Source organism: Armigeres subalbatus, chromosome 3 (genome assembly GCF_024139115.2).
Source record: "Armigeres subalbatus isolate Guangzhou_Male chromosome 3, GZ_Asu_2, whole genome shotgun sequence".
In the NCBI taxonomy this organism is placed as follows: domain Eukaryota; kingdom Metazoa; phylum Arthropoda; class Insecta; order Diptera; family Culicidae; genus Armigeres; species Armigeres subalbatus.
The window spans coordinates 421,479,750-421,506,344 of record NC_085141.1 but is presented as its reverse complement, the minus strand read 5'-3'; the positions used below and the strand labels follow the sequence as shown (position 1 = coordinate 421,506,344).

Genomic DNA, 26,595 nt, shown 5'->3' with positions numbered 1-26,595 from the left:
TGGAAGTGCAGTTGACTCGTCGGCTTCTATTAAGCGAGTATCACGTCAACATATTCCTACCCATTCCTTAATTGACCTGCATTCGGACACAACCAACGCCGGTATTGCTTAATTTTGAATCATAACTTCACCAGTTTTCACACATTGAATGTGATTATAGTGCTAAATATCATATGTTGGTTCTCTGTGTAATTGGCACTCTAGCAGCGCACATGTTTCTTATTAGTTACCGCAACTGATATGCGATCAGATTTAGTCATAATCAAGTTGCTGCAACCATTTTTGATTGATTTGTGCTGCTCAGGCAATAACTGACCTGGCAATAACGGAGTAGCAACCGTGGGCGGTCAATAATGTTCATACTCATGCTAAGAAGGTCATTCTAGATAAGTTAGAAATTGTATTAGGATAATATCAAGATGAATACACCACTAGGTGTTCCAATCTGTCAAATTCACGAGTCAGCCATTTTGGTTTTAGTATGGGAGAGCCAGCCGGTTTGTTTTCGTTTTGCACTGAAAATGAATTTTTCACCCCCACCGTCTTCTCTTCCACAAACTTGGCAGATTGGAGCATCTAGTACTGTATTCATCTTGGATAATCATATGACAAGACTATTGCCTTACGTTACAACATTAATGGAATTAATAAATAAATAAAATAAAATGTAAATGTACTAAAATTCCGAAAACTCGATTTGAAATGGTCATTTTGGTTTTATTCGTGCAATTTTCTCCACAGGAGGTTGAATTCGATTGCAGGGTTTGCAGAAATCGCTCTCAATAGATAACGAATAACAATAAAAGACAGGCAAAAACTGTTCCGAATAATAACAAGCTATGATACCAAAACCAAATTTATCAAAGTTGTATATAATGGCGAAAAACAGAATCGAATAGGCAGCCCCCACAGAAAAATGGTGATTCCCGCTTTGTTTTCGCTCCTTTCGTGTTGGTTACTGCCCAGCTGTGTAGAACAAGTTGAAATGCTCATCAGAGCCGGTGCTCTCCGCATTTCGAGCTTCCTAAAAGAAATTTATCATGAGGTAGGGGAAGAGGCCCCAAAACGCCCCCCGATGCAAAACGCCTTTTGTGGTTTCCGTCATATTTACCGTCATTAAGATGGCCGTAACAAAACTAGATCTAAAATTATGTAGGTTAGGCGAAAAAAGTTTCAAAATAGTGTATGGGAAGGTCGGAAAAACCGAAAATTTCCACATTTTGGAGAAACATCTAACATTTTGGTGAGGCAAAACGCCCTAGTGGCGCTAACCTACAATGTAGGGGAAGAGGCCTTAAAACGCCCCCCCGATGCAAAACGCCTTTTGTGGTTTCCCTCATATTTACCGTCATTAAGATGTCCGTAACAAAACTAGATCTAAAATTATGTAGGATAGGCGAAGAAAGTTTCAAAATAGTGCATGGGAAGGTCGGAAAAACCGAAAATTTCCATATTTTGAAGAAACATCTAACATTTTGGCGAGGCAAAACGCCCTAGTGGCAATAACCTACAAAGTACTTGCGTCTCCACGGACTATCCATACTAGAATGCTGATTCGCCGACGCGTGGTACTTTGTTCCCTAGGAGCTGCCAGCTAAAAGGCGTTTTGCCTCATGAGTTTTCCGGCAACAGAATATCACCACTTTTTTGAAATGTGAATATTATCAATATGATTGAGATTTTTGACAATTTTTGAATGACATCAACTAGCTATCTTGTTTAACTGATGCATAATGTAAAAATACCCATGAATAGCGTTACAAATAAGACAATAGAGCAGTGTTTGCTTAGCTAGGGCATATTGCCCCCCCTTCCCCTACTTGCGTCTCCACGCACTATCCATACCAGAATGCTGATTCGCCGACGCATGGTACTTTGTTCCCTAGGAGCTGCCAGCTAAAAGGCGTTTTGCCTCATGAGTTTTCCGGCAAGAGAATATCGCCAGATTTGAAATTTTTGACAATTTTTGAATGACATTAACTAGCTATCTTCTTTAACTGTTGCATAATGTTAAAATACCCATGAATAAGACAATAAATCAGTGTTTGCTTAGCTAGGGCATTTTGCCCCCCCTTCCCCTATAGCTTCCCGAATCAATTCTCTATCATGACCGCTTGCGAAAAAGCTCTCTCGCGGTATGCTACATATCGTATATGTATACAGAGATGATAAGTGAGAGACTTGTTCTTTCTCTTTAGGATTCGATCCCTGTTCGATTGTAATCTTGACCTTCAGTAAGAAAAACCGATGAAAGTTTTTGTTTCAGGTCGCTAGAACGCCAGTGTTCGGAATATGAGTTATTTTCGAGATTTAAGCCAGAACGGTATTTTATGACAGGTGAGCTACGAAATACCTCAATAGATATGCCGCCTGCTAATCACACAACAAAACTTCACTAACGATAAAGTAATTCTTACCGGTTGACTACTGATCAGCGGGGTGTGAATGGGCTGCCTCGTGGTAGCACTCTGGTTAGCGGCAGCCACCCGTGCTTGGAGGTTCGCTTGGTGCTGCTGGGCCATAGGCGACGCGATCAGTATCGTCGAGGATCCACCGGCTTCGGACGCCACGCTGCTGTTGTGCACCGATGTCCTTCGACTGCTGGGTGTGCTCCCGCTGCTGCTACTGCTGCTACTACTGCTGCTGCTGCTGCTCATGCTCGGTGAGATCACTGTGGGCGGAGACATGGGCGATGTGTGATGTTCCGGACTTTGGTTACCCTCGGACTCATCGCTCGGTAGCGACGAGGGAGGCGTTGGAGGTAGACCGAACGACGCCGACGATTGCGGTTCCATTTTGATGTTCAGCTTGGACATGACAATCTTGGAGGTCGAGGCGGGTGTGGACGGAGTGCTGGCAGTCGCGCAAATGGCATTGCCGTTGATTACGATCTGCTGGCTTTTCAATAGGCTCTGCGAGGCGGGTGTTAGCTGAAGGGTTCCATTCTGGAATCGAGAATGCTGTGTAATACCGAGAGATAATGTGGGGTATCTTTTGATTAATGGTACCTTGTGTTCCAACACTAGATCGGACTGTGTGTAGGCAGCCATGTTGGCAAGGTTCACCGTCGAGATGGTGTAACCGTTGACTAACGTTGTACCTCCCGCTCCAGGTCCCGCTGGGGAGGGAGGACAACTTGAGCTGGGGGACATGGGCTCCTCTTTGACGGTGAGCTCATCGATTTCAATGTCTGATGCTACGCTACCGGAACTGGAGGAGGATGAATCGTTTGAGCAGCTTCGTTTGCAGCTGATTCCTGCACTAACAAGAAGATTCTCCTTGGTGAGGTTATTGTTGAGGGTGAGGTGGTTATTGTTTAGGCTGATCGGATGACCAAGCACTAGCTGCGGGTGAGATGTTTGACTACTGATGGACTGCTGCTGCTGGTGCAGTGTGCTGAGCAGGCTAATGCTTCCACTGGAGATGTGTTTGAAGGCAGGAGCATTTTGACTGCTGAAACTTGACAGGACTGTGCTACCAGCTGTCGAAATTTGGGCTGGATTCGTCTGATTCCTGTGAATTATGTGTTGCTTATTCTGTGCAGTGTTCATGCTGATAGCAGGGTAGCATTCTTCATCCATGTCTGAAAAACGAAAAGAGAAAGGAAAACAGAATGTAAGTTACATTATCAACATATATGGTAACATCATTGTTCCGGAAAACCCGAATTCTATCAAATACCCGAAAATAATCATGTTTCCCAATCAACCCACAGAAGCAGGAATTCAATTGAACACTTCTGGTGTCTGCCAGCGATGTCAGCTTAGCACGTGTTTACATCCAATTAAAATCTTGAACCGACGACGACGATACAAGAAATTTCGCTTTACCGGAATGGTACCTTGCCAGAAGCTAATGAAAACCGGTAAGCTAGCGCGATCATCGACAATCGAAGACATGAAACACGCCGTTGTCATCGTTAGCGGCTGCCGAGATAGTTAACTATCAGCTGATGAAGCTCGTTATTGACGGCGAGGGGAACAAAAAACCGTAGAAAAATCATCTCTAATAAAGGGAAAATTGTTTTAATGAATTGCGCTTGTCTTCGCATACGGCTCGCTTATGCCACACGTTGCTCCTCGGGCGCCCGACAAAGAGGCCCATCGGAAACGACGATTAATTTATTAATGAAAAGCTGCGTTTGACTCATGGTTGTCATTTTTTCCCAACCCATAAGCCAAATTGTTCAAATGGTGGAGGGTAGGTTCGTATGCCGCAGCCCGGGACAAGAAATGCATGCTCATAAATCCAAGCGAATCGGCTCCTCCGCCGAATGGAGGCTCGTCACATAGAAGCCAGCTGCCGCGAAAGACTGTCGATCAATTAAAAAGCTAATGGCTTTCATCGCCGTCATTGGCGCGATAGATGTCGTCGAGCCTGTCATGGTTCGCGGTGTACGGCATACGCACGGATTCACTATCAATTTGAGCTACGATTGATGAAGGCCGGGAGGGTTGGTATCACCTGAGGCAATATACGCTGTGCTGTTCGAGTGGACGCAAGATAGTCATCGAATCAATTTTCTTTTCGTTTGATAGCCGACTAACGAGTTGAATGCGATGATGGCGATGCATATGTCAAATATGTAGAATCTACTTGCAAGTTATTTGAAAAATGTAGGTTCGCAAATCGTAATGACTAAAACATTTGTGTGAAACGGATGCGTCGAAAATCAGTTTGTAAATACAAAACAATTGCATTCCGTAATAATTATTGTATTGGACTGCGTTAGAAAAGCCTTTCCTAAATCCTCAATCAACTTTCATGTTCCAGCATAGTTGTATGCAAGATTGTACATACATAGATGTATGATGAAGGACGTTAATTGATTGCTTTTCATACATATGAATGTTTTGAATGTGTATTTCTCTAGCAGTGATACAGTTTCTAAGTTTCTGAACAACGGAAAAGGCAAAACGGATTAATCTGTTTTTCTATTTTCAATACAATAAATATTATCACGATATGAAAATCAAACTATGTACGTACGTTGAAACAGATTCAACAAATCTCGCTATGTTCACCTGATCAAACAGTTCGCCCATTAGGAAGCCAAATTGACGTAAACCCGTGTTGGGTTAGCTTGCGCTGCAATGCTATTTCAATCGTTGCGACCGGAATAAATCCATCTCCGAGGCAACAAGCGAGAGTGCATATTTGTACACTTCTAGACCAAGCCAATCTGTCCTGAAGTATAGAGAAGTGACTTCTTCACATGAAGGCGTTCGAAACAAAAGCGAAAACAATTGACATAATTTCTGCGCTTTCTTCCCAGGTATTTGCTAAGCTTTCTGCTAATGCTTGTGTCCCCCATCCACATCCACTGCATATTTCCCGCGACGTAAGGGAGAAACGAAGGGTATTGGTACTTGAGCAACTCAACTTCATTCATTGGAACAGTCCGATTGCACACGATGATTCTGCAGGGGTGCCGCCGCCAGCCAGCCAGCCAGCGCTTGAACACGAAATGGAATCTTTCTCACTCGTCCGAGCATCTTCTGCGGCCGTTGTCGGCGATGGTGGTGTTTGTGGCGCAACGATATCACTTGCACTTTGCGCTCCTTCACATCTTTTGGGGTCTTCCCCGGTGGGCATCACGAGTCTCGAATTCATTCAATCGCTCTCCAATATCATCACCACCATCTTCATCGTCATCATCATCATCATCATCAGGTGGATAGACTTTCCCATCACCCGCCCGTTGGCTGCCTTGGCTAATCACGATGTTAGATTATCCGTTTCATAACGATTTGGAATCCACTGGAAACCGAGTCGGTCGCATCTGGTTTCTGGTGTGCCATATCTGATGTAATCTCCAATGGATAGGCATTAAGTGATTTAGAAGAAGCGACAATTACGATTTGATGGACGTGGAATGTTTCGATATTGAGTTAGTTCAATTTTGGGAGTTTTTCCACTGCCAAGAATTCGGCTGTGAATCACGTACTTAGAAACCAGTTGCATAGTTTCCCCGGAGTTGGATTACCAGTTGGAAGACGGTCGATTTCGTTCAGGGTAGAATCATTATATGTGTGAAAGAATCTGAAGAACATGAACAAGGAACATAATATTGTCCTTAGAAAGCCATTTATTTATTTATATATTGACACGTTTGTTGTCAGAGTAGCAAATAGTACCACATGTGCAACATAGTGCACAAACAAATCATGCCGTATCGGTACAAACTTATATACGCAAAACAGATGCGCAAGCTGTTGCTGATGAGATTTGTTGCACTAATATGTCTGTTTAATCTTTGATTATAATTTCCCATTTCTTAATACGAGGCACTATGTTGTCGAGTTGGATGAATGCTATAATCAGCGCTGAAAAAAAATCACGCGTAACATTTGAAAAAAGGTTCAGCTCGAATTTGAAAAACAAATATATTTACATTATTTTTTTTATCTTTATTATAGTGATTTTTTCAATAAAGGAAGTTCATTACTTAACATTATTAATTGATCAATTTAAACAAACTAATTCCCGTGATTGGTTGACGACAATGGACTTTACTTGTTATTGTAATTTTGCGTGGATGAATACAATATAAATTACATATTTTTGGATTTCGAAAACCATACAGCCTAATTTGAAAAGTTCATACAGTTTCAGCAGAGCTGCGCATTAAAAGTCGCCTATTGATTTGTTTGTTCAGAGATCAAATTTCTAATATATGTGTATAAAGTGTTGGTGTCTTTAGTTGTACACTTTAGTTTGTCTTTAGTTTAGTCTTTAGTTTGGTATTAATCGATTTTCATGCAAAAACGAGCCAACCAAATCAAATAGTAGCTGTTATGCGCAACTTAAGAAATGTCTAACTTATTTTTATGATCATACTTTATTGTCTAATCCCGCTATATGTACAGAATAATGGATAGCTCATAATGAAAATGAAAGCTCAAAATTGACGTGATTGATATCTCTGTATGAAACATTACAAAAGAAAACCAAATCTTTGCGTAGAACGTTGGCTTGCATTTCGACATTGTTTATTTTTTCCTAAAGGACAAAAGTCGCAAACTTAATCAATGATCATTGATCTTTTTTCCCGCTGATTTCAGGAAGATCAGGACCTACTCAGTGCTTAAGCTATTTCCTACTTCCATTCGGTTGCCCAGCCAACACGAAGTCGCATATGCTATCGAATAAATGTACAAGGTGGAGGCAACATAGGAACATTCCTTCATTTGACTTCATACATAGTGCACGTATATGCCCTCCACTTTGTACACTTATTCGCTATGATATACGATCTTGTGCTTGCTGGGAAATCTTTTCTCTTGAACGATCTTGGGAGATAAACTAAAATTATGTGCTAAAATCGTAGCTACCTACTTGATGAAATTCTTCTCTCGTTTCCGCATTTTTATGCCTCACTCACTTTTTGTGAGATTTTTCGGAAACCATTTATAAAAATGATATGGCCAGAACGCCATTCGAACCTAGCACATCAACAAAAATGGTGTTGGGATGCGGTCACTCCACTTCGACTGCGCACAGGAGTTAGGTTGTTTGTGCCACAAAAACTAATCTTTTTGCTCTCGGTGATAGCACGAAAAGGATTATAGAAGTGAGAAAATGAACAAATAAACTTTTCGCGGCACTGGGAATGAGGAAAAAAATGTTAATCTCTCATCAGAACTTTCTTCTTTCCCGTAAAACGATTTCAGATTAGTGAAACCAAATATGAATAGTAATAATACTATTTTCCGAAGAAATTCGGAACAATTTTCCGTGACATAAGAAAGGGCGTAGCAATGCGGGATCGCAGCAAGCCATGCGCGCGGATGGTTGCTTTTGAATTTGCTGTCACGTTTTTGTTCGTTCGTGCAAGAAATAGATTTCGCTGGTGTTTATATTTTGCATGTGTACTAGAAAAATAAATTTAATTGATCTGAAGTTTGAAATTTACACGTTTGGTTACCTTTTATAAAGTGTATTTTTTAATTGAGTGCGCGAAGTCTTTTGTGTAGTTTGTATACGGGGATGTCTTTGGTGAAATATGTGTGGCTGTGTGATAATATCAGAAATACATGGATCAATTACGAACATCTCAGAACAGCTCTGGAAGAGTGAAGTGAATTGTTCGTGGACACTAGAAGTGATCTTCGCTTCCTCAATTCATTTATCCGGAATTGGATCAATTTGGTGAGATTGTTTCATTATGGTTTATATATGATTCCAAAACTATATGCGTGCTGGATTTAAAAATCCGGAAGTTTGTTTATGGATCCATTATCCAACTGATAATGGTAGCATAAACAGGCGGGGCTTATTGCAAGTGGAAGTGACCTTGGGCTGGACGTGAGTTACCAGGCAGTCTGAAATGGGTCACTGGAGCTGCAGTAGAGCTAACACCTTCTAACTCCCGGGCTAAAGCTGACTTTATTGCAGACAGCTTTCTTCTATAATACCACTGCCGGACAGTGAGGGTTAGATTTAAGTCACACACACACACACACACACACACACACACACACACACACACACACACACACACACACACACACACACACACACACACACACACACACACACACACACACACACACACACACACACACACACACACACACACAAATCCGGAACAATTTTCCATAATAAATCAGAGAAATTTCCAGCGAAAAATGACGGATGAAAAAAAAATTCAGAGGAAATCCGAAAGAATTTCTCAAAAAAAATTGAAAAAAATACTCGCGAAAAAAGAATCCCGAAAAACATTTATTCTTACGATTATTCTTCCTTCCCGGCTTTCATGGGGAAATTTTTCCGTGTTTCCGCGAGAAATTCTTTAAAATAAATATAATTCGAACGGAAATTTGTCGGTAAAGTGTGAAGCAACTTCGAAAGAATTGTCTGAAAAATGTGGAAGAAGTTTCGGAGGAATTTTCCCAAAAAACGGGAGAGTTTTCCCAAAAATTTCTAACGGAAAATTATGCGTAAAGAGTGGAGCACCTTCGAAGGAATTTTCTGAAAAATGTGGAGGAATTTTCCCAAAAAACGGGAGAGTTTTCCCAAAAAACGGGAGAGCTTTCCAGAGGAAATTTGGAAGACATCCATGAGAAAATTTAGAACACCTTAATGAAGAAATATGAAAAAAATTCTCGAGGAAACTCGAAGGAATCTTGGAAAAATTTCCTGAGAGAAATTGATTGTATTTCCCGATGAAATTTGCAAGATTTTTCATAGGAAAATTTGAAAGAATTTCCCCAGGAAAATCGGAAGTTTTCCGATGATATATGGAAAAAATTCCCGAGAGAGATTTAAAAAATTTTTCGAGGAAAATTGGAAGAGTTTCCCCAGGAAATTTGGGAAAAAGTTTCCAAGGAAATTTGGAAGAATTTCCCAAGAAAATTTGAAATAATTTCCCAAGGAAATTAGGAAGAATTTCCCAAAGAAATTTGGAAGAATATCCCAAGGAAATTTGGAAAAATTTCCCAAGGAAATTTGGAAAAATTCCCCAAGGAAATTTGGAAAAATTCCCCAAGGAAATTTGGAAAAAATTCCCAAGGAAATTTGGAAAAATTTCCCAAGGAAATTTGGAAAAATTTCCCAAGGAAATTCCCGAGGAAATTTGGAAGAATTTTCCAAGGAAATTTGGAAAAAAAATCCCAAGAAAATTTGGAAAAATTTCCCAAGGAAATTTGGAAAAATTTCTCAAGGAAATTTGGATAAATTTCCCAAGGAAATTTAGAAGAATTTCCCAAGGAAATTTGGAAGAATTTCCCAAGGAAATTTGAAAGAATTTCCAAAGGAAATTTGAAAAAAATTCCCAAGGAAATTTGTAAAATTTTCCCAAGGAAATTTGGAAAAAATTTCCCAAGTAAATTTGGAAAAATTTCCCAAGGAAATTTGGACTTGGAAATTTGGACTTCCCAAGGAAATTTGGAAAAATTTCCCCAGGAACTTTGGAAAAATTTCCCAAGGAAATTTGAAAAAATTTCCCAAGGAAATTTGGAAAAATTTCCCCAGGAACTTTGGAAAAATTTCCCAAGGAAATTTAAAAAAAATTCACAAGGAAATTTGGAAAAATTTACCAAGGAAATTTGGAAAAATTTCACAAGGAAATTTGGAAAAATTTTACAAGGAAATTTGGAAAAATTTCTCAAGGAAATTTGGAAAAATTTCCCAAGAAAATTTGGAAGAATTTCCCAAGGAAATTTGGAAAAATTTCCCAAGGAAATTTGGAAAAATTTCCCAAGGAAATTTGGAAAAATTTCCCAAGGAAATTTGGAAAAATTTCCCAAGGAAATTTGGAAGAATTTCCCAAGGAAATTTGGAAGAATTTCCCAAGGAAATTTGGAAGAATTTCCCAAGAAAATTTGGAAGAATTTCCCAAGCAAATTTGGAAAAAATTTCCCAAGGAAATTTGGGAAAATTTCCCAAGGAAATTTGGAAAAATTTCTCAAGGAAATTTGGAAAAATTTCCCAAGAAAATTTAGAAAAATTTCCTAAGTAAATTTGGAAAAATTTCCCAAGGAAATTTGGAAGAATTTCCCAAGGAAATTCGGAAGAATTTCCCAAAAAAATTGGAAGAATTTCCCAAGGAAATTTGGAAGAATTTCCCAAAGAAATTTGGAAGAATTTCCCAAGGAAATTTGGAAGAATTTCCCAAGGAAATTTGGAAGAATTTCCCAAGGAAATTTGGAAGAATTTCCCAAGGAAATTTGGAAGAATTTCCCAAGGAAATTTGGAAGAATTTCCCAAGGAAATTTGGAAGAATTTCCCAAGGAAATTTGGAAGAATTTCCAAAGGAAATTTGGAAAAATTTCCCAAGAAAATTTGGAAGAATTTCCAAAGAAAATTTGGAAGAATTTCCCAAGGAAATTTGGAAGAATTTCCCAAGGAAATTTGGAAGAATTTCCAAAGGAAATTTGGAAAAATTTCCCAAGATAATTTAGAAGAATTTCCAAAGAAAATTTGGAAGAATTTCCCAAGGAAACTTGGTAGAATTTCCCAAGGAAATTTGAAAGAATTTCCCATGGAAATTTGGAAGAATTTCCCAAGGAAATTTGGAAGAATTTCCCAAGGAAATTTGGAAGAATTACCCAAAGAAATTTGGAAGAATTTTCCAAGGAAATTTGAAAGATGTTCCCAAGGAAATTTGGAAAATTTTCTCAAGGAAATTTGGAAGAATTTCTCAAGGAAATTTGGAAGAATTTCCCAAGGAAATTTGGAAAAATTTCCCAAGGAAATTTGGAAAAATTTCCCAAGGAAATTTGGAAAAAATTCCTAGGGAAATTTGAAAAAAGTTCCCAAGGAAATTTGGAAAAATTTCCAGGGAAATTTGGAAAAAATTCCCAGGGAAATTTGGAAAAAAATCCTAGGGAAATTTGGAAAAATTTCCCAAGAAAATTTAGAAATTTTTCCCAAGGAAATTTGGAAAAATTTCCCAAGGAAATTTGGAAAAATTTCCCAAGGAAATTTGGAAAAATTTCCCAAGGAAATTTGGAAAAATTTCCCAAGGAAATTTGGAAAAATTTCCCAAGGAAATTTGGAAAAATTTCCCAAGGAAATTTGGAAAAATTTCCCAAGGAAATTTGGAAAAATTTCACAAGGAAATTTGGAAAATTTTCCAAGGAAATTTAAAAAAATTTCCCAAGTAAGTTTGGAAAAATTTCCAAATGAAATTTGGAAAAATTTCCCAAGGAAATTTGGAAAAATTTCCCAAGGAAATTTAGAAAAATTTCCCAAAGAAATTTGGAAAATTTCCCAAGGAAATTTTGGAAAATTTTCCAAGGAATTTTGGAAAATTTTCCAAGGAAATTTGGAAAATTTCCCAAGGAAATTTGGAAAATTTCCCAAGGAAATTTGGAAAATTTCCCAAGGAAATTTGGAAAAATTTCCCAAGGAAGTTTGGAAAAATTCAAAGCGGCTCGGTAGCCCCCTTTCAAGGGGCTCGGTAGCCCCCTTTCAAGGGGCTCGGTAGCCCCCTTTCAAGGGCTCGGTAGCCCCTTCAAGGGCTCAGTAGCCCCTTTCAAGGGGCCTGGTAGCCCCTTCAAGGGGCTCGGTAGCCCCTTCAAGGGGCTCAGTGGCCCCTTTCAAGGGGCTCAGTGGCCCCTTTCAAGGGCTCAGTGGCCCCCTTTCAAGGGGCTCGGTAGCCCCTTTCAAGGGGCTCGGTAGCCCCCTTTCAAGGGGCTCAGTGGCCCCTTCAAGGGGCCTCAGTAGCCCCTTTCAAGGGGCTCAGCCCCTTTCAAGGGCTCAGTAGCCCCTGTCAAGGGGCTCGGTAGCCCCTTTCAAGGGGCTCGGTAGCCCCCTTTCAAGGGGCTCGGTAGCCCCCTTTCAAGGGGCTCGGTAGCCCCCTTTCAAGGGGCTCGGTAGCCCTTCAAGGGGCTCAGTGGCCCCTTTCAAGGGGCTCGGTAGCCCCCTTTCAAGGGGCTCGGTAGCCCCCTTTCAAGGGGCTCGGTAGCCCCTTTCAAGGGGCTCGGTAGCCCCCTTTCAAGGGGCTCGGTAGCCCCCTTTCAAGGGGCTCGGTAGCCCCCTTTCAAGGGGCTCGGTAGCCCCCTTTCAAGGGGCTCGGTAGCCCCCTTTCAAGGGGCTCGGTAGCCCCCTTTCAAGGGGCTCGGTAGCCCCCTTTCAAGGGGCTCGGTAGCCCCCTTTCAAGGGGCTCGGTAGCCCCCTTTCAAGGGGCTCGGTAGCCCCCTTTCAAGGGGCTCGGTAGCCCCCTTTCAAGGGGCTCGGTAGCCCCCTTTCAAGGGGCTCGGTAGCCCCTTTCAAGGGCTCAGTGGCCCCTTTCAAGGGCTCAGTGGCCCCCCTCAAGGGGCTCAGTAGCCCCTTTCAAGGCTCAGTGGCCCCTTCAGTGGCCCCTTTTCAAGGGGCTTTCGGTAGCCCCCTTTCAAGGGGCTCGGTAGCCCCCTTTCAAGGGGCTCGGTAGCCCCCTTTCAAGGGGCTCAGTGGCCCCTTTCAAGGGGCTCAGTAGCCCCTCAAGGGCTCAGTGGCCCCCTTTCAAGGGCTCAGTGCAGCCCCTTTCAAGGGCTCAGTAGCCCCCTTCAAGGGGCTCAGTGGCCCCCTTTCAAGGGGCTCAGTAGCCCCTTTCAAGGGGCTCAGTAGCCCCTTTCAAGGGCTCAGTAGCCCCTTTCAAGGGCTCAGTGGCCCCTGCAAGGCTCAGTGGCCCCCTTTCAAGGGGCTCAGTGGCCCCCCCTTTCAAGGGGCTCGGAACCCCCCTTTCAAGGGGGCTCAGTGGCCCCCCTTTCAAGGGCTCAGTGGCCCCCTTTCAAGGGCTCAGCCCCCCCTTTCAAGGGCTCAGTAGCCCCCCTTTCAAGGGGCTCAGTGGCCCCCTTTCAAGGGCTCAGTAGCCCCTTTCAGGGGCTCAGTGGCCCCTTTCAAGGGCTCAGTAGCCCCTTCAAGGGCTCGGTAGCCCCCTTTCAAGGGGCTCGGTAGCCCCCCTTTCAAAGGGTCGGGAGCCCCCGGTCAAGGGGCTCGGTAGCCCCCTTTCAAGTGGCTCATTAGCCCCGTTTCAAGGGCTCAGCCCCGTTTCAAAGGCTCGGTAGCCCCCTTTCAAGAGGCTCGGTAGCCCCCTTTCAAGGGGCTCGGTAGCCCCCTTTCAAGGGGCTCGGTAGCCCTCTTCAAGGGGTATTTTTAGGGGCATTCGGTAGCCGAATGGAGACATTTTCTAATAAAAATTCGGAATATTTTTATTGAAAATATGGAACATTCGTAGGAAGTCCCATAAACAATCGTCACGCTGAATCGTGCTACTAGCGAAAAAACATGGCTTCCGACGTGATTTCGGAGACACCGTCGCCCTCGTAAAATGATAACCTTTTAGTATGACCCCATCTATGGTGGAGTGCAGATGGCGGACGGTACGTGGAGAAGGCGAATGAACCACGAGTTACATCAGCTGTTGGGAGAGCCATCCATCGTTCACACCGCAAAAATCGGTAGACTGCGGTGGGCTGGGCACGTAGCCAGGATGTCGGACAGTAATCCGGTGAAACTTGTCCTCGACAACCATCCGACGGGAACAAGAAGGCGAGGTGCACAGCGGGCAGGTGGATCGATCAGGTGGACGACGATTTGCGGACCCTTCGCAGACTGTGTGGTTGGCGACGTGCAGCCATGGACCGAGCTAAATGGTGAAGTCTTCCATGTATTGCACAGGCTACTCCGGCCTTAGTCTGATAACAAATAAATAATTTAGTATGACTGTTGAACCTGAAAGGCAAAACATAAAAAAGGGATTTTTTAAATCAAAACGTCACAGAAATTGTAACTATATTTTATAGTTTCGAAAAAAACAGTCAAGTGTCAACTGTTAGGATTACTTCATAATGCGCAACACGTTCATAGTTTTATACATCTTACGTGCTGCCTCGCAGAGTTTCGGTTTCCCTTTTTCAGTTGACAGCTGCTGTAATCGTAAACCAAACATTTCCCACCACCCTGGATCCCACCTCGTTTCGTTCTCGCCGAACTGCAGCCATCATTGCGCATAAAAAGTAATAATCACCGCAAATAGCCAACATTTATAGGCTTCCTAAGCAGCCGCCAGAATTGGATGATTAATCAATAAACATTCAGCGAACATTATGTGAGATTTTTATAGCCAATGAGCAGCAAATAGGCAATTGCTAATGATTTGAAATATGTCAACTATTTCTGCTTGTCGGTTGTCGCCACGCAACAAGAGAAACGGTGTGACATTCCAACTGACATGCCACCAATCAAGAAGGCCTCTCCGGTTGGCATCACAGTCAGTGTTGCCATCGGCAGCCACGGCGGAGAAAATGTTGTGATGACAGGCTGAAATTATCTACATCTAATTAATAACTATAATAAATCCGTAGCCTGCCGTTGCACCGTTCGGTCGATTCGTTAACTATCCGATTCAATGAATGAATCGATGGCTGATCGACTGCAACTGTCGGCCGTCACCACCACCGCTGCAAGGAAGAAGGAAAACGAGTAACGCTTAATTGAATAATTATAATAAAAATTTCAACTAGCTACGGCGAGCCTGATACGGCCTCCCCCGTGAACAACGGCAGTAAAAATGGCTGCAGAAAAAAAATGACATAAAAAGCAATTCGCGAGGTGCAGCTCTAAAACAGCAGGGGTTGGAAATGTGCGCCGTTATGGTGATGGTTACTGGTTAGCAATCTACACCGGCACACACCGGCCGTCGCCGCGCCGTTGCGATGATCGATGCGATGCAATAAAGTAATTGGCGAAAGTGATACGACAGGGGCATCCGTGTGGCAGATCGTCGTCGGTCGCCCGTCACCGACATCATAATCAGTATCACCATGCGGAATCGGTGGACTTCTAATATTTATCAATTCGGAGAAAATCTATTTGGGCAGCGCTCCTGTTCTCGGCAACAACATTTATTACTCGATACAGTCGCATTTCAATTGAATTACTTACTGATTGTTAGTGTATTGATGTACAAAAATTAGGTCATATAATTAAATTGCGACTAGAAATAATTGGGGACCTTAGATTGCTCGGGAAAAAAAGGGCACCTTGCCTCTCTGTTTAAAAGCCACAGATACTTATTAATTGAGAACTTTTGATCCCAATCAAATGCATGAATTTGTATATTGTCTTGCAGTGGCAGAAAATATTCAACCTAAAAGATTTCATCAATCCACCACTCCAGGCTCGGTAGACTATCTAAGGTAAGTATTGTGCTCCCTACATAATGCGGAAATGGTGAACATAGCTGGAGCACCAACAGTTAAAACGAAAAAAAAGCAACCGAAATTCGTTTAACCAGGAATGTAAATCCTTATACGCATTAGATCATATACCCAAATCACATGAGGCAATAAATTATGCATTAACCATTAGTCATTCAATGATTTGTTATCTACTGGCAACTAAAAATTACTATAAACAACGCCTGATTTATGATCTATCACATAGGCTTGTATGTCACTTTTAGCGGCAAGTTCTAATCCTCCACTGCAGATCTGACATTAAAATCTCACGATATAATAAGCTACTACGAGCTTACGCTCCAGAGCAGCGTACTTTCGCTTTCAAGCTAAAGCCATCATCGTCAGCCTCGTTGTCCATAACTCACCTGAGACTTGGTGCAAAACCAAAACTTTCCTCAATAGCAATAAATCTCGGTGATATTCAATCAGAGCCGCCGTACTCCGTCCATACTGATGGTGGTGGGCTGTTGGTTTTGTTGACCGCGTCGCCACGCCGCCCGGGCTCTCTTCGACACAATAACGAGGATCCGACCGGTCACCACCACAGCTCACGTCGTCGTCGTCGGCCAGTTCAGTCGCCGGCCGTCATCGTGTCGTCGGTGACAAATTTATGTTGAATATTTATTAGTACATACTGGCTGGGTCGAGCTGAACTCCACTGAACTGAACTGAACTGAGCAGAACCAAGCGAAGTGCGGCTTATTATGGACCCAGCATACTTTTCATTGTTGCTGCTCGATACCGCCCGCCGGCCATGCACTCCTTACCGATATTGGAAACTGAGGCGTTTGATACGCGGTGGCGACAGCTCCATCCGGAGATTATATGCTAAATCGACTGATTTATCCATTATGGAGCGATGTTTTGCGCCCGAGGATTTTTTGCACGCTGCCGACAATGTAATTCTTTTTTTTTCTTTCGCTCAACCACGTAACTTGGATGCAATGCATCAAGTGAAGGGCGATTTGTGGGCTTAAGACAAAGTTTGATCGAATCTAGATTGGCAGCAATTTTTACAACCATTTAGAGTTGATTGACCTTTTTCACTTAACCAACACGATATCCGATGTTATTGGCGATGACGGCACTACATTACTATAAATTACAATAGATTTGATTTGTCTCTTCGGTGGGAAAATAAAATACTTTCAACAACTCAAGTAATTAATGGGAAGAACAATTAATACCCTAATAGCACAATTCTGACTGATTTGGTTGCTGCAACTCTTTTTTAACTCTACAAGTTTGGTCCCATACAGGAGTCACAGCAATTTGTTTAAGACGAGTGCTCTGCTCTAATAGCTTAATGTAACTGTAAACTAAGATTCCGACTATATATATTGGAACAACTTCAAGCAAAATTGAGCAGTGTTGTGTATACGTATATGGGTAACATGGTATATATCCAAAGGGTTAATCACACACCTCCTCTCCCACTCAGCTTATAAGACTTGAAAAAAGGCTTGCATAGTTGGTTAACCTTCCTAATGCATTAGAAAAAAAAGTGCCACATTGTGCATTGGGGTCCATTTAGACCCAAGATTTCATCACTATCACAAAAACTCGAATTTCAACCGATTTTCGATCTTTAGGCACCAAACGAAAGCTGTAGGTTTAAGCCTTAGGCGATCATTGGAAAGCCTTCTGGAAGATCCGGAACATCCTTAAAGGTGGCTAATTCTAAAAGTTCATCCCAGAGATTCGTTACCATCCTTTCTGGCAAATTGTGGGTGCACTTCCACCCTCAATTGCTAATCGAATGCCTCATCCGTGGTCAACACCAAACTTGGGCACCAATAAGGGTCACATGCCGATAAGAATGCCATGCATGCGCCAGTCATCAGTTCCAATGGTGGCAGTGCCATCAGGAGAAAGGGTATGCAGTGAGCGTCTAGTGTGCCATAAGCGTCATGTAAGACCATTTAGTGCCAGTTACAGCCTCTACAACCACGTCCACGTCAATGCCATGATACCCATAACGTACCATTTTATAAAACCACCATTCTACCCTGTACAAGTGTTCCAGATTTCCGTTCCGGACCACTTCTTGGTCAATACCAGCAGCAGATGGCTACAAAGCATGCAGTACCAAATGATCTTATGACCTTTACAGGAGACTCTAAGGACTAGCTTACTTTACGTATTTGATGCGTTTGCACAAAGGTTACACGGAAATACCTTCGAAAAGATTGTAAGTAGCACCCTTCTTGTTCTTACATCTTTAGTTTCACCAAATATGGCTGTTTTGGAGACACTGTTTGGTAATCCAGAACGCTATATCCAGTCAGTTAAAGGCAGCTAATCAGCAAACGCATCTGATGAATTCTTCTTGACTGCAAGTTTTGTCGATAAGTGCCCTTCAATTTTGGTTGAACAGGGTGCTTTACAACAAACGAATGATTTTAGCAACTTTGGAAACGTTCAGCAATTAAATGTCGATCAGAATCTCAGCGGTAAGCGATGTTTCGTATTTCAGTGATCTAGAAATGCCGAGAAATGTGCTTGAAAGAGAAAAATTATATGACGTTTGCAAACTAATTATTATTCTACTATTAAACCGAAATTTCCTCGAAAATCTCTTTTAGCCAACGATTCATAGGGAGAAAATGTCGTTTGAGCCGAATGTGTCATTTGGCCGAATAGGTCGTTTGGCAGAAATAGATATTTAGCTGAACAGGACATATGGCCAAAGATATCGTTTGATAGAGTCGCTCTGACAAATAGGTAATTTGGCCGAATTGGTCGCTTGCCAGAAAGGGTCATTTCACCGAAAATGTCATTTGGCCGAGATTGGCTAGAACTTGCGACATTGCACAGAGAACCATGTTATTGGAGCTTGGGATTAGCTTTCCATTGCCAATGAACACGTTTCGGAAGCTCATGGACAGCACGTCCTCATGGTTACATAGGGAAGAAAGTATTGCTAGTTTGACTCCAGTTGCTAAAGACTGAGAGATCGTGGAGATGCAGAGGTATACTCGGTCTCTAGTAGCAACGAGAGTCGGACTAACAATCCTTCCCTTCCTATATGACCGTAAGGAAGTGGCCGGCGCCGTTATTGACTTTAGATATTTGAGCTCCCGAAACGTGTACATTGAGAATGGATAGTTAGTCCCAAGTTATTGTGTTCTCTGTACAATTTCGCAAGTTCTTGTCAATCACGGAGTAGCAACTACAAATTGTGCGGTCATAATGCTCATGCTCATGCTCAGTTGCTAGAGACTGAGAGACTAGAGACTAAAGACTGAGAGAACCTCTGCATCTCCACGATTTTCTTGGGATATGGAATTGTGTTAGTTTTAAGGGATATTTCAACTGGATTCACGTAGGTAAATGAAGCGATTTTTGGGATTATGTAATACAAAAACCAAAATGGCCAAAAATGTCGTTTTTCAGAACAATAGAGAAAGGGAAAAATGTGAACTGATTAACGATAATTGAGAAGTGCAATATAAGAAACATAAAGTTCAAATGAGAATTAAGAAATCAGGAGTGAAAAGTGAGAACTGGGACGTCACGTCTTTTCAAAGAGAAAAGTGAGAAGTGAAAAATGAGTACTTAGGACATAACTTATTTCTCACTTTTCACTTCTCACTGTGAACAATAAGAAATGCGAAATGAGGAGTGAGAAATGGGACATCTCACTTATCATTTCACACTTCGCATTACTAACTTTTACAGTGAGAAGTAAGACGCCTCACTTGTCACTCCACTATGCATCTCTCACTTTCATAAATCACTTCACACCCTTCACATTTACTATTGTTCGACCAAATGACATTTACACTGGTAGGCAAAATAAAGTGCCCACTTCATATTTTTTTTAAATCTCCCTCAATTATTTGGATCAAATTGAATTAAACACACTGCGATCTTTTTAATATCTTGTTTTGTATATGCTTCTGAGTTTTATTCACAGAATACTATTAAAAGTGAGTTTTTCCAAACAAAAAGCAAATACAATTTGAATTGGTTAAAAAAAACAGTGACAAAAAAAAACCAACTTCAAAAATCGATATGTTTTCGTTAGGTTTACATCGGAGAACCCCTCTATTGTTTATGGTTTAATATTTTGACATGATTTGAAGCAAAAGGCTTGACTTGGTTCATTTGTTACCGTGACCGATTGTGATTGAGTTGAAAAAATGGAGAACCGAGTCTTTTCGAAAGCAATTCCCTTGTACATCCGAAAATTGGTGATCACAAACCACCAATTTTCGGATGTACAAGGCAAAATGGTCATTCTCACCGCTTTGTCGCTAAGAAGCACAATATAAGCAAAGCAGCGGTTGAAAACATTCTAGAGAAGCAAAAAACTTTCGGATCAGTGGTGGATCGTCCTGGTAGAGGCAGAAAGTGCAAAACGGATGCAAGAACGGACGCCAAGATCATGCGTGAAGTAAAGAAGAACCCGAAGATAACTGTCCGCGAGATCCAGGAAACCCTTCAACTACCAGTTTCCAGTTGAACTGTTCGTCGCCGTCTCGTGACACAGGGGTTGAAAAACAAAATTGCCCGGAAGCGCCCAATTATCAGCAAGGCAAACAAAGCTAAGCGACCTTAGCTAAGATCTTAACCCTATCGAGAATTTGTGGGCGATTCTCGATAGTAAGGTTGACAAAACTGGTGTTACCAATAAAGATAATTATTTCCAAGCCCTGGAGGGTGCCTGGAAGGAGCTGAATCCACAGCACCTAAAGAACCTGGTGGAGAGCATGCTGAAGCGCCTGCAGCAGGTCCTGAAGGCCTAAGGAGGACACATTAATTATTAAAGTGCATTTATTTTACTTTAACCTTTTTTTCTGGGGCCAATATGAAGTGGGCACTTTTTTTGTCACTGTTTTTCTAATCAATTTGAATTGTTTTTGTTTTTTGTTTAGAAAACTCGTTTTTGTAGAATTCTGTAAGTGAAACTTAAAAAGAATATAAAAAATAAGTTATTAGAAAAGAAATCAGTGTGTTTATATTAATTTGAATCAAATAAATAAGAAAAAACCCTTAAAATGTACAAGTGGGCACTTTATTTTGCCTACCAGATCATATAATCCGTTCAAACGTTTCTGCCACAGGAGCATTTCGCTAAAGAGACAATTTCGGCCAAATGGCTATTTCTGCGAAGCGATTATTTCAACCACACACAAAAATTTCGGCAAAGCGCACGTCCGTCATCAACAAAATCGTTTCAAAAGCTGATTCACTCGTGTTCGGCTGTCGTACACGCTAAATTAAAAAAGGCTATTTCTGACCATTTAAACAACATATGTAAGTAGATTTTTTTTGCTACATATAACGCTATTCCTACATTAAGATTAAAATAACTTTTGGACTAAAAAGGGGATATAATCAATAGACTGCGAAATTATTCTGCAAAAATGGAAAAGAGATGGAGTTCAAGAATGTTTTTAAGAATAGGATAGAGTTGCTGATCTAAACGCTTACAGAGGCAGCCAAGAAAAATAATTGAACTGAAATGAACTAGAGAAACAACATATCGTGTTGTAAATATGGTGAGTATGTTCCATGATTGCATTTAAAAAACAACTTGTATCATCAAATACGCGCTAGGATCAAGATATATAACTTGGATAAATATCCGTGATATGAATGCATTGCATATGTCCATTTGATATCCAGTATTTTGCGCTCGTTAATGGTGGCGTTGTGAGTTCCTCTTTGACATACAGGACACTCATAGGCACTCAAACAAACGACAAATATTTTCCGAAACAACTTTATAATTTTCTCACCTAAATTTATCCTTCAATTCTTTTTCCAGAAACTCAATCAATACTTATTTGAGCAGATCCTTGCAATGGATTCGTGACACTGTTGCTCTGACTTCAGTCTTTCAATTTAGTTGGAAATTGAAATTGCTGGAAGTTGAAATTCTTGGCCAAAAAATCTTGATATCTAAAGCTATGTCCATTAAGAATCCGGAATAATAAAATCATCTGTATCTCGGTAACGGTTTGACGTACAAATAATGTTAATACATCAAAACTAGAAGAAAATATTGATAAAAATCATTTCTTCTTGTTTCTAATGAAAATTTGCACCTTCTTCTTTTTCCTCTCATCAGCACACCTTCGGAGTCAACTTTCTTGGCACATTTGTTCCACATTTTGGTCATCTGAGTCACGTGAGTTCACGGGACCTTTATGGGCTTTATGGAAGGTAGACCGCGGTTTTTGAAACATTCCTCCTTGTACAGCTTCGAGTCCATCGTCTTATTCGTCACAAACACTTAGGTCTTTGCTCCACAGCTGCATATCCCTTGCCAAAATCATCTGTTTTTTTGCAAGTTTGTCCAAAAAGCAAACCTTAACTTCGCAGGAACTACTCCTCGTGCCGTCGCCATGTAGAATTTTTGGCTAGGAAGCTGTCCGAAATCCATTTTGACGTAGGTTCCATCGTCGATGAGCAGGATTATCAACGTGGGTGTGCAGATTTTTTTCTCTCCTTTCGGCTTCCATCTGGAATAATTTTTGACTCGCTGCACGAAACATCGTGAAATTTATACCACAGCAAGTGGGCGCCTAGGTAGACAAACCGCTGTAAAAGAATTCTTGCAGCGGCACTTTCCGTGCCGCTGCGATTCAATAATGATTCCGGATTCTAAATTATGTCCATTTAGAATCCGGAATCATTTATTGAATTGCAGCGGCACGGAAAGTGACCGCTGCAAGAATTCTTTATGTTTAATTCAATCTACATATTTGGGGGTTGCTGAAGGTCCGCTGTCTAAGCCAATGATTGATAAATATGGAAGTTTAGCATAGAAAGGATGAATGAATCGCCTGCTTTGAGCGTGCTTACAGCGGCACACTAGGAGTTAACTTTCTGAAATCAGTATGGCGAAAGGCGGCTATTTAAGGTTCGATTTCTCAAAATTAAGCACCCATTGAAAAAATATTTGGTAGGCGTAGTAGCGGACACCTTCCTTCATAACCGGTACAAAATAGTTTTTCATGAAAAGCTCCTAATTTTGAGAAAACCCGCGTTAGATGTCTTTCGCCATACAAATTTTTGACGGTTAACTCATGCTGGCTATTTTGCGCATATACTGCAGCGCCTGGATGTGGCAGCGGCGGGTAGAAAATCAGCCATTGCCAATAATTCATTATAATTCAATCTGAAAATATCAACAATTTTTTGAACACAAGAAGATCCGACTGGAGTCGTACTTTATTTGGTTTACGCCTTTATTTTGCAGATGCGTTTTAAACCTTTTTTTTTGTTTGTTTTTTAAATATAATTTCTAGCAAATGACGTCACAAGCTTTTTCCATCATAAGAAACTTAAAGATACTAGTCACCAAGTCCACATTTATCTGGAAAGGAGCCCCGCGACTAACAGTTTTTTTCTCGGAAGCTCTGAATGAGCAAAAAAGGTTTATTTTTGTACATAACATTTTGTGGGAGCCCGAGCCATGAGCCAACGGACTCCACCTTTCTCCCCAAAAGTTGGCCCTACCAATCATCATCAAACGATTTACTGACAACTTCTAAATCGTTAAGGCAACACAAATACAAAATAGTTATTCTCTTTAAGCTCACTCCTCACGGAATCCAAGTTTGAAAATGCTCGATATGCCCCGAAATAAAGCCCGTGTTTGCAGATTGTTGGTCCCGCTGAGTGGTCAATTTCTTTAATGACTACTATGATCAACATATCTTGCATCATGCTTTTTATTTTATTTTACTATCCACGTGGGTGAATGTGTTAGATTACATCTCTATCACTTAAGATGAAGATCCTTAAATCTGGTCATTTTCACCTCTAAAAGTGGACAGGCTTGAAAGAATTGATCATTGAATACCATTCCTATCATAGGAATATAAGCATCGCTCGTTTATATAACAGATTCTTCCCTAATGATGAATTTATTCCCTGCGAGTCAAATATGCGTAGAAATTCAACAATGGGACAAACAGACTTGATGTTGTTTTCACTGACTGTCCGTACAAAATTCGGCGTTTTTTAATGTTTTCGGAAAAGATACATGAGAATAGACCGCTCTGTGATAAAAAGTTGAAATCTCCAAAAACAAACATGGGACAACTATGCGTAGAAGAGCAGATACGAACACATTAATTCCTAACGGTTTTAACTAAAATTTAAAGTTCAAATCAGAACAGGAATGCTGTTTCCAGGTTCGAAAAATGAATGTTCAGAAATCCATTACAATGATCCGTATAGAAAAGTGGCCCTTACATTCCTAGAAAATAGAATTACATATAATGTATGAAGGAAAATGCAGCTGATAAAATTAAAAAAGTAGTTACGGAAAATGCTTGACGTTTATTTGAGTGCCTATGAGTGCTAATATTTTCTATGAATCAAAGCCTACATTGATCAAAATTTGTAAATATTTTCTACTTCGTGAATGTCAAAAAGGAATTCACAAGGTCGCCATTATCGAGCACAAAATACTGGATATGGATGTATTTATGTGGGGCTTGCTGTGCTGAAAATTACCTCAAGTTGTGGTCTGAGCTTCTTGTTATAGGGTCTTTGGATGCACAGTAGAGCTATCACCTTCTATCTCCAGGACTAAAAATGTTTCCATCTATGGATACAAAAATATCAACAAATAGATGTAGACATATTTCTTCCATAAAAGCACTGCCGGACAGTGGGAGATAGAATGGAAACACACACATATAACGCTATCCCTACATAACCTATTCGATCAAACGACTTTTTTGAGTTCGCGGCTGAACGTGTTTCGTATTGGACGCAGGTCTCGGTGTATAGCTCTGTCTTGTGCGGTCGGAATATAAATCTTGCACTAACTCGCCACGAGTTTATGCAGAATTTTATTTAAATCTGTGGGTTAGTTTTTACGGTAGAGATTCGTCTTTTCAGTTGAATCATTGAGCAATTTCGCTGATTCTGGTCAATCGCGGATTAGCAACCATAGATATATACAGTCAGTCAAAGCTAAGCTATTCGACCAAGCCACTAAGCACCAAGCCGGATTTCGGCCTAATATCTGTTTTGGTCAATCGTCAAAACCGGCCAACTGGAATTCGGATAGATGGCTTTCGGCCTGACGTGTTATTCAGCCTAGTGGCATTCAACCAAATGGCTTTCGGCCGAATGAGTTTCGACTAAACGACCCTTCCACCTAGGAAACAATTTTGCCAGTTAGACATGAACCAGCCAAGGGCTGCTAGTCTCTCTAATAAATATATAATAATAGGTAATAATAGTTTGCCATGGCGATACGAACAGCTTGAGTTCCCACCAATTTACGTGTTAGGTGTAAGAAAGTTCCACTGTCTGGAATGGCGTCTTTGGACACACCCTAACCTATAGGACGCAAATTAGCAAATACCAGGAAAAAGGTTACACGCATAAGACCGTAGAGCCAGAAATGACAGGTTTTGATATTAAGCCAACTTGGTATTTGCCACTTATTAACCCAAATAAACCCGAAAGGGCCGGATTGTTTGGGATGCAGTGACCAAAGTTAAGGGTCCGGATATGTTAACCTCACTACCGACAGTTTTATTCGGAAAGTTCTGTCACTGCTGACATCGAAGAGATGTATCATCGGATCAAATTCCTCGCAGCTGATCGTTTGCAGAAATTTATTAATTTATTTATACACAATATGTACAGCTCAAGGAGAATATGGGGAGGATGGCGAATGTCCACGCTGGGGGATAGGGTATCCAATCCTGACCAAAATCTGCCCACGTGGTATATGGACAGCCCCTTATATGATCGAGGCGATACTTGGTTCCACTTATTCGACAATACTCGACACAGCATGCTGAAAACGTCAAAAGTGTCGTATGGCAAAATATGTACTCGGAAGCAACAACATATTTCATACCCTATACGTGGATAATTAATTAGGCACTCACTATATGGAAGCAGAGTTAATTAACTTAACAATCGTTCACTTCAAAGCTGGATTTGATTTGAGGAACTGGCCCTCTTATTCAGATGATTTTTTGCAACGAGTTAGGAAAGGGCCGGCCGAGTTGGAGAAGGTGGTTAGAAAGGCCAAAATGGATCAAATAGGGTTGGGATTAATCTCAGTCTATTCGAAGACGCGTTCACATTCTCAATCGTTCTGTCAGATGACCTGCAGCGGGTAGTATACGAATAAAGACGGGACAGTGTAAGCGAGGTAGTGTAGGGCTGCTGATGAGATTCAATCCCCATGAATTGATCTCCAACCTTTTCGTCCTTGAAAAAAAAAATGTAATTCAAGACTTTTGGCTTAGTGGAGTCAATTGGAATGAAGCATTTCCTGAAGAAATCTTAAACCACTGGAAACGTTCTGAGGGCTGATTTCACATCTAGGAGCAGGATACACCATTGGCACGCTTTCGTGTCTTCGAGACTGGTGTAGGTGTAGCGCGACTTGAATCACTATCAAATACACGTATGGAGCTGTAAGCAGATGTATCATCTACCAAAACCAGCGATGCTAGTACGTTATTATCTTTGATTAGACACACGGAAGTATCGAATCGATAACACGAGTCATGATAATATACGACTGGTGCTGGGTTCCCAAAAAACACAATGTACGTTACTGCGTTGCGTTACGTCGCGTTGGTAACGGAGTATTTCGTAGATTGGATACTGAAAGCTTTCATGTAGGGTAACGGTACCAATAGTGGAGGTATTAGTAGATCCACACAAAGAGAATATTTTTAAAAATTGATAATTATGGGAAATTTACTGCTTTAATGTCTTAGTCAATAGATAAACTAATAAATTTGCTAACAAAAATGAAATAGATGTCATTTAACATCAAAAATTACCAAATATTGCTTGCACCACTATGGGTACACTGTTCCTTTAGTGGCGGTAAAAATTAATTTTGGTTCCTATAGTGGTGCTATCCATTGGTTTCTTATGAGACTCGCCACTATTGGTACAATTGCACCACTATAGGTGCAAG

The 26,595-nt window shown here is 41.1% G+C and overlaps 1 protein-coding gene across 4 annotated transcripts in view; it reads right to left on the bottom strand.

Moving 5' to 3' along the window:
* The window catches only part of LOC134227344 (cyclic AMP response element-binding protein A), a 299,421-nt gene that overhangs the window by 8,040 nt on the left and 264,786 nt on the right, over positions 1–26,595 (bottom strand). For all 4 annotated transcript variants that reach the window (XM_062708750.1, XM_062708751.1, XM_062708753.1 and 1 more), the window contains 2 exons: positions 3,009–3,583; positions 2,418–2,945 (listed from right to left, as the gene is read on the bottom strand). In XM_062708750.1, the coding sequence (XP_062564734.1) occupies positions 2,418–2,945; positions 3,009–3,583 (1,103 nt within the window). The remainder of the gene's footprint in view (positions 1–2,417; positions 2,946–3,008; positions 3,584–26,595) is intronic.